The sequence below is a fragment of the Pyricularia pennisetigena genome, chromosome 3 (assembly GCF_004337985.1).
Source record: "Pyricularia pennisetigena strain Br36 chromosome 3, whole genome shotgun sequence".
In the NCBI taxonomy this organism is placed as follows: domain Eukaryota; kingdom Fungi; phylum Ascomycota; class Sordariomycetes; order Magnaporthales; family Pyriculariaceae; genus Pyricularia; species Pyricularia pennisetigena.
The window spans coordinates 1,200,659-1,212,427 of NC_043742.1; the positions used below are offsets into that span (position 1 = coordinate 1,200,659).

General features: G+C 38.0%; 1 protein-coding gene across 1 annotated transcript; it reads left to right on the forward strand.

Moving 5' to 3' along the window:
• Positions 1-3,200: 3,200 nt before the first annotated feature.
• PpBr36_02288 (uncharacterized protein) lies at positions 3,201-11,423 on the forward strand (the record flags this gene model as incomplete). Its single annotated transcript, XM_029889470.1, has 4 exons — positions 3,201-3,430; positions 4,015-4,094; positions 4,627-4,745; positions 11,079-11,423. 4 exons carry the CDS (start codon positions 3,201-3,203, stop codon positions 11,421-11,423), a joined length of 774 nt encoding a protein of 257 aa, XP_029753029.1.
• Between the last annotated feature and the right edge of the window lie 346 nt (positions 11,424-11,769).

The following is an 11,769-nucleotide window of genomic DNA, read 5'->3' on the forward strand; positions in this document are numbered from 1 at the left end:
GGGTATTGTCCTGCGCGGGGTATTGTACATCCACGTTATAGCGGGAGGGGTAAAATTCGTTAAAATAACAGAGCATCGTTCGAAATGTTCTTGGAGCATCGGTAGATGGTAGTCTCGAGATAGCATTTGTAAACGTTTTATAATGCTACCTAATGCTGGGGCAAGCTTTCCTAAAGCGCAAAGGGAGCGATATTTAAAAGCAAAAATGGGAAAAATCCGCAGTTTGGCAATTTCCAAAATCATTTAGGAAATGTTAAATTTTACAAAGGTACGGTGCTATTTAAAAAATATAGTTTAAATGGTGTTGAAAAACAAAAAAAAAACAATGGTCCAACGATAAAAAGCAGCAATTTTATAAATTAACAATGTTTTAAAACATACGCTCCATTTTTATGTTTTCGTTTTTTACCAAAATTGGTTTACGCATCGGAATTATACGATTGGAAAGCGTACCCCCATGTTTTTATATATATTTTATAACCGGTTTACCATCCCTGGATTTGGATATAATCGTCGATAAATCTTAAACTAGCAGCCGATCGTTGTCCCCAATTTCATTTATTTTATTTTTAACGATTCGAACAGGTACGTCCTTATTGTAATATAAAGCAGCGGTTTCTGGTTTATTTTTGGATTTGCTTGTTAAATAAAATAGCTTTTAAAGTTTTTTTAATTCCAGTTTTTCCATATTATAACGCTCCAAAACGATTGTTATTTTGGTGCTTGCAATGCTAATTTCGTGCGATTCTTTATCGTATTTATGTGGTTTAAACGAATGGCAAATATCCGGGGCATATTAAATAACACCGTTCCAATCGTTTGCGATAAATAAAAAATATATTCGCTCGTCGTTACTTTTGTAAAATTTGAAAATATTATAGTTTATTAAAACCGGGATAGGTGGCGAAACATATATGTACGTTTGGTTTATCACCGTATTAAACCATTTATTATTTTTGAAAACTTTGTTCCAAACCTGCGTTGCTTTTTTTTGCTCCGGGTGAAAATTCGCATTGATCCCAACCTGCGCCAGTCCTTTTTTAAATAAATGCGAGATATAGGAGGTAAATGTTTTGTAATCGTGTCGAAGATTTCTTGGGGTAAATTCTCGAAAGTTCCGAGCTTTTTTTATTCAAATAACGTGGATATACAGTACCCCGGACAGGATAGTACCCCGGACACTTTTCCAACGTGGACGACCCCTTAATTGCAATGGCGTGTTTTTCCCACATTAACAATGGAATCGTCGAATCGCGAAACGCAAATCATTCTTACGCTAAATGAGCTCCGATCGAATAAAAAACTAAGCGTTAGAAAAGCTGTAACCATTTTCAATATACCGAAATCGATATTATACGATAGAATAAATAGCGCGACTTTTTTATTTAACCGTCGGCCCAATATGCAAAAATTAACGGAAAACGAAAAAAAGGTAATTATCCAATATATATTGGACCTGGATTCCCGAGGGTTTCCGCCCCAAATCGTTAATATTGCTACTATGGTCGACAATATCCTCGCCGCGCGGGACGCGCGATTGGTCGGAATTCGTTGGGCAAATCGCTTCGTCCAACGACGTATAAAATTAAAAACGCGTTTTTTTCGCGCCTACGATTTTTAAAAAACTTTATGCGAAAACTTTAACGCGTTAAACGCGTAATTTCGTTTAATGGCCAATATAAAGGCCAAATACGGCATCCAGGACTGCGATATTTACAATTTCGACGAAACCGGTTTTATAATGGGTTAAATTTGCGGCTATATAGTTATAACCGGGTCCGAAAAACGCGGAAAAAATAAAAAAATTACAGCCTGGTAATCGAAAATGGGCGATTGCAATCTGCTGCATTAGTAGCGACGGTTATAATATTCCCCTATATATTATCGTTAAAAACGTCCACCATTTCGCGAATTAGTATATAAAAGGCGATTTCCCCGCATCCTGGCGTATAAAACCTACCCCCAACGGATGGACAAATAACGAAACAGGCCTGGATTGGGTTCAGCATTTCGAAAAACATACAAAATTGCGGACAAAAGGCGTATATCGGATGTTAATATTCGACGGGCACGGCAGTCACCAATCCCCTAAATTTGAAAATTATTGTAAAAATTATAAAATTATTCCAGTTTACCTACCTGCTTATTTATTTCACCTAACCCAACTATTTAACGTCGGAATATTTAATATTTTAAAACGGGCGTACGGTTAAAAAATTAATATATTTATCCGGGCCTATATTAATAATATTAGTAAAGTCGAATTTTTTTTGGCGTTTGCAACCGCGTATAAAAATTTAATAACAAAAAATAATATGGTTGGGGGTTTTAAGGGAGTTGGAATTATCCTTTATTATCCGGAAGCTATTATTTCTAAACTGGATATAAAATTACGTACGCTTTTACCCAAAAAGCCTGTTTTTCCCACCATTAAATCCTGGGTTTTACAAACGCCATATAACCCAATAAAAACTGTTTTTTAATTAACGTTTATAAAAGTTCGAATTAACCGTTATTAAAGCAGTTTTCCGACTCCGATTTTCGAAATTGTAAAACAATTAGCGAAAGGTATGGAAAGGTTAACGCACCAAAACACCCTTATTTTTGCAGAAAACCGCAGTCTTCGGAAAGCCAACGAAGCGTTTAACAAACGACGAAAGGCCAAAAAACACGAATCCGCATAAAAGGGTTAGCAACCGTTTAAGAAGTCCGAGTTTTAATGGCGCAAAAGAATGCGAATGGGCCTGTATACGAAAAAAAAGGCGAAAATAAGGAGGGATATAATGCGTAAACAACGATTAAACGGCGATGTGGAAACTGTGGTAAACCCGGACATAATGCACAAATATATCAGGAAGATGAAGAAATGTCTGCTGTATATAGTTCCGATTATATTGTAGTTAATTAAGCAACGCTGGCGTTGTAATTGAAATTGGGAATAAGACCGACCGGAAAAGTGTCCGGGGTACTGTCCTGTCCGGGGTACTATACATCCACGTTATCCGAACTCTGAGATTTAAACTTAAAAATATTATTAACTTTCCCTTTCGCGGTTAGTGAGTACGTTAATGGTATATATTAACATGGGAGCAGAACTGAAGCTTAGAGAGACTGCTACTGTATTTAGCCATGTTTCATGTTATACAAGTTAAAAGGGTCGGAAAATAATATGGAGGCTCATAACGCCATAGCTATTTGAAATGAAGAGCAAGCAGATAACCCAATTAACCCTTTATAACATCATGTTCTGGCAGACCTCGCCTCCAGTTCCGGCTTTCAGCGAAACAGTTCGCGTAAATCATTTCGACGCCCAGTCCTGTTCGGATATTTTGGGCCTTTGTATCTATTACCTCGACCCCGATAATAAGGTGCGAACTGCCGCGGAGCCCAGAATCGTCCATGGTCCTAAAACTTTCGATCCTGCGTACCGGTAAACCTCATTTGCATTTCGGAAAAAGGTTCAGCTGTAAAAAACTCGTAGGGTTTTTATTTGGTTGCGTCCTCAATTTCGCGCCCAACCAAAATTTGAATCCCATTAAATGCATTTGTCCCGGAATTAAAAATTAAAATAATTAAATTATTATTTATCCGTTTGCTGTCGATATTACGAGTATCGAGACCCAGTTTGTTAAAATAGGTCGGGATTTGGCGTATATTAAGGTCCCGTAATATAAACTCCTTCGGTTTTGGTATACCTTTTGCTTCGCCATTTGCAAATTTTAAGCTTTGTAAAAATGTTTCGTTAGTAAGATTTTCATTAGGGTAACGAAAATTAGAAAACAGTTCCGAACCTTATTAAACCTTTTATTATTGGTTTTATAATCCAATTCCATCGTTACCGTAAGCTCCGGTGCACTTGGCTGAAGCGTATTTTAACACGACTGTAAATAGTAGCGGTGGTAATGGTTTATGCCCGCTGTGCTGCTTTTAAACAACAGCATAATGATTAACGCGGGTTGTAACGCCAGAATCGACGCAATAGGCTGCTCCATTAGATTAAGCCTTTATATTTAGCTATAACAACCGGCTTAAGCGGAGTTTTATGTTGGTTATTACCGGAGGAAGTTACAGAAGTTTTAACCATACAGATTTTAGTATGCTGTAATTTCAGCAGCTGGAAAAGAATGGAAAGACCGAAAAACGAACTTTTTTCCCCAAAATATCCATTTGCTGATTTTTCATTTACGCCTCTTTTTAACGCTAATGCAGTTTATAAATTTGTATAAATAAATGTCAAAAAATTTAATTAATAAACCTGGTTAGTAATACCTATATATGGATGTACGGAGTAGGAAATTGCGTATTATTATATTTAATAAAAAGGATAAAACGACATATTGCAAAAGTATTATATATATTTGTGGTAATTGAAAAATCTGTTTAATTTGACGGTAATGGTTACCAAACTGGTGTGCTAGGTCCGTAGGCGTACCAAATTACAAATAGGCTCCCGCTATTATTCGGAATTTGATCGCGGAATTACTTGCTAAAAAAATACTATTAGGTTATCGATGACGGGACGCCGTACCCCAATTATGGTGGTTAGAGTTGCTTGCTTGCGGTGTGCAAAATGGATAAAGCTTACTTTGACAAATAAAGCAAAAACAACCTATATATATTAAATAGGGTTTAACCTATTTTATTGCCTCAAATGTGCGGTTACGACAGGATACCCTATTGTCGAACGGACGGAAGTTGCGATTTTGCAATTTGGGGCTAAATTCGAAAAAAGCAAGCGACACCAAGTTTGAAATTTAACCGGGGGGGACCAGGTGCTCGGTGGATATTTCGAAAGCGATAATTACTCGTTATTTTATGCTCCCACAGCCGCCCTGGTTTTGTCCTTGTTTTTTCCAAATAGTAGTAGTAGTAGTATTATTTAACGCCGGGTTCGGCCCGGCTTATTAGCCGGCCGTTAGCAGCCTCCCGAAGGGTATTTCGGCGCGCGTTCTATTTTCTTTATTTATATAAAGGGAAAACAAGGAGGGCAAAGGCGGATCGTGCTTAACCGGGTTCGTACCCGGTCCTATTTAAGGGGTTAATTTATTAACGCGACCCCGTACCTAAAATGTACGGAAAATTCGTTTAACGGTTTATACCGTAAAATGTGGGTGAAAAAATAATAAATTTATTTTTCGTTAAAATTCGAATTATTTACGATCGGTGTTTTTAAACGTAAAATGCGTTTATAGCGTGCGGGGCGTTGGCGGGCCGCTTTAGGGCGGGCGTTAAAATAATTGGTGGTTATCGAAAACGTTTAAAAATTTTTCGGTTACCCGAAATTTATTTGGAAAAATTTGCGGCGTTAAACGCGGTTTGGCGGCCCGACCGGCCGGTCGTTATTAGGCCACGGCCAGTTTTTCCATACCGCCCGCGAAAAACGGTAATATACCGGGTATTGAAAGGAAATCCGTTTCCAATACCAAATATACGAAATATTTGCATTTTAATGGTTAAAACGGTTATAATAAATTTTGAAATCGCCGTGGCCGGTCCTTATAACCAAATAATAACCCAATAGGGGTTTTAATAAACGCAATTTTTCGGGTTTTTTTTTCGGTATATATTAGAAATTTTATTCCTTATATACGGGGGGCCGTTTACAGATTTTTTTACGCTATTAATCCTTTTTTATATTCGAAAAAATGGTTTTAAAAACCGTACCGGTACCGTTATACGTAATTTATTAAATTTTCGGGTTTGGGTCCGGCGGTCCGGCGGAACCGGTTTTGGTTAATTCGTTAACCCGGTCGTTTCCCGGGATTCCCTGGTATTTAAAATACCAACGGACCCGAATTTCGGTGTTTTATTTTCGAAATAAATCGACAAAATTATGGAATTCCAAAAAAACTTATTAAAACGAACGCGGCGCGTCGTTTTTAAAACCCCAAATAACCGAAATATTATTTATATAAATCCAAATCCGGGCGTTTGGTTGGGTTTTAATTACCGTTTATAATTTTTTTAAAGCGTTAATCGTTTCGGCGTCGAAAACGTCGTTTTCCGGCGTAATAAATGCGGAATTTGCAACAAATTCCAGGCCCGCCCTAAAAACGGCCCATCCGTACCCTATTTGGACGCAATTATATTCGTATTTTTCCGAATTATCCGTATATACCGCGATATTATTAAATAATATTATATCCAATTATTCGATAAAACGGCGCGCCGTTTTTTTTTTGGAATTCCTCCGGTGGGGTTAATGCGAAAATCCGGGGTATTGCGAAATACGCGCAATTTTAATTTCCGGATCCGCGGGAGGAATTGTACAACCGTTGATAGGGTTGTGGCCGGCTGGTTTAAGTTACGGGTACAAAGTATTTTACGCAAGCGGTTAATAAAAGGGTGCCTTTTATCTGCGAACCTTAGTCGGGCACCGTATTTTAGGCGGGTATGGGCCAGCGCGACGCGGGCCGAAGGTAATCCTGCGTTAAGGACAGTGGACGAGGGGGTGGTTTTATACGCCGGGAGAATTGCCCGTACCGCTAAAACCAGCGGTTTATTTAATATTTTAAAAAAAACTTTTTATTTATACGCTGGGTTATACCATGCTTCGGTTGCATAAATGGCCGAAAAACCCATATATACCACCGCTATTTTACGAAATGCAGCCGCAGGCGGTCCGTATTTTATTGCCCCAAAATTTTTAAAATAAATAGCGACCGTTATTATTTTGGTAATTTTTTCGGCCACGTGGCGGCGCCCGTCTAACCGCCGGTTAAACCAAAAATCCAGTCAACGTATACCCGGGTACCGTTCGGCCCCGGAGGCGTTTTGTCCGCGTCGGCCGCCCGGTAATTGGACCGGGGTAACCGTTTTACCATTAATCCGGATTTCCGGGTTGCGACCGTATTTTTTTTTAATAATATAAATTATTTTTATTTTTTCCGTTACGAAATGGATTTTTTTTTCCGCCGTAATTTCGTGTATATTCCGGAATTTATTTTCCAATTAACGTACGTTTTCCTCCAACGAACGTAACGATTTCCATATAAATACGTCGTTTACGTATATTAATCGCCATTCCGCACCGTTTTTAACGAGGTACGCCAAATATAATATATATAAAATCGGGGAAAGGGGAAATTTTTACGGGGTACCGTACCCAAACCGCTTAAAACCCGTAATCGTACTTTCCAGCCGGATTCGGGCCTGGCGGTCGTTTAAAAAATTAATTACGAACCTAAAAAACAATTTATTAAACCCAAAATTCCGCATTTTCCGTATTAATTATTTATAAAAAAGGGCGTCGAAAATGTTTTGGACGTCGTATACAATAAAAATAATTTATTCCCCGCGAGTTAAAATTTGCTCGATATTATAAACGAAAATATAAACCAAATTTATCGCCGATCGTTTGGGTAAAATACCGCCGTGGGTGTAATTAAAAAACCTATTACCGTATATAGCCTACGTTATCCGGCGTATAACGAATTTTTTAAAACTTTTTCCGATATAGGAAAAAAGGGTTATAAACCGCTAAAATCGAACGTTATTCCGGTTTTTTTTCCCCGTTTTCGGTAATATCGCAATTTCGGCCTTTTTCCAAAGCGTTGGGAAATACCCGAATTTTAAACAACGTTAATAAAACCTGCGCACCGGTTCGGCCAACGAAACCTATCCGGCTTTTAATAACCGGATAATAATTCCGTCGATACCCGGGGACGTATTCGTAACCCCAATATAAAAACGTTCCATTTTTTCCGTATTAATTTGGGTGTTCCAAAAGATTTTAATTTCGTCCGGCGACCAGGTTTCCAAAAGGTTTTTTTGCAAGTTATCCTCCGCCGAAAATCGGTTAAATACCTTCCGTTATAATATTTCCGTTTTTATTAAAAACTCGTTTATTTGTTCGCCGTTAATAATTAGCGGCGGGGACCGGAAACGTGGTCCGGTTCCCAATTAACTTATTATATTTTACAAATTTTTATTATCGCGTAATTGGTTAATTTGGTATTTCCAATATTCCCGTTTCGCGGCCCGTACCTTTTTCGTATAAATTTTTTTTCGGTAAAAACGTTTATTTTATTTATAACGTTCCGTTTAACCCGTTAAAATTCGGTTTAAAACCGTTGGTAATTTTCGGTCCATTAAAAAACCGATTTGCCTTTTTTTCCCGCCGGCGTACCCACGACCTACGTTATTTATTTTTATAAAATTATAAATTTAATTATTTACGCGTCCAATACGTAATTATCGGCCGCGGATCCCGGGTCCGGTATATTTTATATATTAAAAATAAATAATTCCGCGAATTTTAATAACCGGTCGTTTTTAACCGAAACGTTAACCGTTTCCGGGCGCGGGGCGCCGCGCGTCCGTAGCGTAATATAAAAAATTTGTGGTCGGAATTTGTGTAAAAATTGCTATTAATTATAATAATTATGTTAAAAAAATTGGAAAAAATTATATTTAATAAACCCCCGTCGCGGTGGGTAAATACTCCGATATTTCCTGTAAAACGTATATTTTGGGTTTGCGCCTATACCGTTAATTAATCCTTTCCGCGTACGTTTATACGGCCTGGTTGGTATATAGTAACTATTACGTTAACATCGCCGTTTAGCACCGTGGGTCCATTTAGTACAATATTGTATATTATTTCCAACGCGGCGTTAATATTTGCAACCCTATATACGTTAATAAATAATATTCCGTTAATTTTAAACCAAAATACGTTCCGCGTATTTTAATTTTGCGGTAAACGTCGTTGTACGGCCTTTAGGGCGGCCCCCTTTTTTACGTAAATAAACACCCGGGGCCGGAACCCAGTTATAATTTCGTAAATATTAGCGTATTATTCGTCCATTAACGCAAAAATATTATAACCCGGGTGCGTTTATATAATCGTATTTAACCCGCATTATGGCTTTTAAACGTTAACCAGGTCCATTTTTTTTTGGTAATATAATTTTAATAGGTTTAAATATATACCCATTTTTGTACCTATATTAACTTAAATTACGTTAAAATATTCCCGTTATATATTACCGAGCAAATATTTCGTTATATTAATCGATGGGTTATTTTTAAATTTATTATATTAACGGGGTAAAATTCGGTAACCGTTGCGTCCTCCATTTCGGTTGCCCAAACGACTTCGTTATATACGCGTTTTTATTTAACCTGCAAAAAATTGCGGATATCCGCTTTTACCGCTTCGTATAACCGCGTTTTTTTATTTAAAATGTTCGATCGGGAATTCGAAGTTTGCGAATACTGCGATAAGGTATTTAAAACCGGGATTGCAAATATTGGTTTTCGGCGGGCCGCTTTAACCCGGTCGTTAATAATCGCGGTACAGTTAATACGTCCGATTTTGCGAATCTTTTTTAATTTACGCTGTAAAAATCGTTTAAATTTCCCATTTATTATTAAAAATCGGGTAAAGTAGTTTTTATATCCGGATAGGAAATAACCGTAATAATTAACGCATTTGGGGGCTATTTTACACGGTTTTTTTTTTATCGTATATTTTATTTTACCATATATACCGTAACGCGTTTACCGTACGTAACGACGTATTTCGCAATATCCCTAGTAACCGTCGTGGTGGTATATAATTTTACGTAATTCTTTAACTTTCCGCGCACGTTTCGATATTTTAAAAAGCTGAAAAAGTTTTACGGGTTAAAAGAAAAATATTATCCACGTATTTTTAACCGTATATAGGTTGTAATTATATTTGGAAATATACCAATTAATTGGTTATTAGCCTATTACCACGGTAATTTCCTCCTAAATTACCTTATATACGTTTTTTTTTCCGTCCAAATAATTAAACGTTCGGGGTATTCCAAAAACGGCGTATATATACCAAATTATCGGAATAATAATTTCCCGCGCGTTTAATACATTTATAATAGTTTTAACCGCGTTGGGGTTAAGGAATTTTTACCGTATTTCTTTAAAAGTTACCGTAATACCTTAACCCGTGGGGGTACGTTTAGCGTTTGGGATTTTATTATATAATACCGAAATTAATTCGGCCAATTTGGTCGTTACCGCGTATAATTCCTTCGTTACCATCCGCAATTTGTTATTTACGCGGATTAGGATACGGTTAAACGGTTATTTTATTAAACGTTTCGGGGTTTGGGAACGGTTCCGGCCTAATTAGGAAAAAATTGCGGATTTATTAAATATATTACCGGGCGTTATATATATTGGGTACAAACGCGTGGCCGGGGTTAAAATTTACGTTGGGGCCGCCGTTAATGGCGTGGTGGTTCGTTCGGCCTATATAACCGATTTATTAATAGGTGTGTTTTTATTTTTAAAAACCGACGACGCCGTACCCGTTTTTATAATTAAAATATTGCGTTTTTCGCTGGAATTGGTCGACGAACGCGACGGGGAACGCGAACGTTTTTTTTAAAAAAAATGCGATTAAAAAACCAACCGTTAATTACGTCGTTAAATTTAAAAACAATTTTCCTAAACGCGGCGTCCTCCGGGGTTTATAAATTTTCGAATTTGGTTATAAAAACTTTTTCGAATTAATTACCGATTATTTCCACGTTTTTTAATTCCTGCTGCAGTATTTTAATAATTAGGGCCGGGAAATTAAAATACCTTCCGCGGCTAGCCGGTTAAAGCGCGTTAACGGTACGCGTATCGAAAAATACGTGTCCCGATTCGGTTTGGCCTTACGGTAAAAACTGCGGCGTATTTTACGGGCGCGCGCGGCGGTTTAAAACCTTTGGTAAGGTTATAACGACCGGCGCCCGGAGGGCGAAAATTTTTCAACTGTTAAGCTTATTGGTGTGTTTGGGTGTAAATCGCTAATAAAAGTGGGTCTAACCCATGAATGGTGGAGGATGCGTGTTGTCTTTTCCAAGGCCACTGGCACCGTAGTACACCGTTTTCTAATCCGTGGAGCCAGATTTACATTCAAATGTTAAACCTAATAAGTAAATAAATTCGATTCTGTGATTGAGGACGTAAATAATTGCTTTAACCAATAGATATAATTCCGTATAGAATCGACATTGCCCCGAAAATTGACAAAAGCCCTCTTTGCAAACAGGCCGCACGTGGTCCAAACACCATACTTTCTTTTCGCAAGTTAGCTACAGCTATTTTACTTGCAGCCTCATGCAGGAATTTCTTTCCTGCCCATACAGGTTTCTGTCAAGGCCCACAAATCCAACAATTTCTGTACGAAGCCATCTCTCGATCAAATGTCACCTGACATTTTCAGTGCAAAAGCACCCTTAAAAAAACCACAAAAAATCTTGGCCATCGTCATACTATTAAGGCGCGGGCTTGCCCCTCCTATTCAGATTATTAAAGGAATCGGTGCCGACGACAAAGCTCAGTTAGGAGGCCCGAGAGAACCGGATACATTTAAAATGGCCAAAGCTGCGTCCGAGGAGCTGCAAAATGTTTTAGCTATTAGGGATTGGCGTTACGGCGATTGAGGCGACTTCATGATTGTATTTGCAAACCTTGATTAAAAACGATTGTAGGCTATTGATCTTGGCCTGCAATAAACAGAATAGGCTAAGCTTAACGCGACGCGGATAGAAGGTATCGCCTTTGTGGGTCATTGGTCGTTGGTCAGGGTTTGGGTCTGGTATCTAAGGGTTTAAATGTCACAGACGCCATGCCCAAAGACCAAAGTCGGCCAAACCAGTTAAGAGATAGAAATGGTATTTAACAAGCAAAAAGCAGCTGGTTTTGGGTTCTACTATATTTTTCAGCAAAAAATAACGTCTACTTATACCGGTTAACTTCAATCGTGGGCTTGGTTAGACCTGCTCCAAA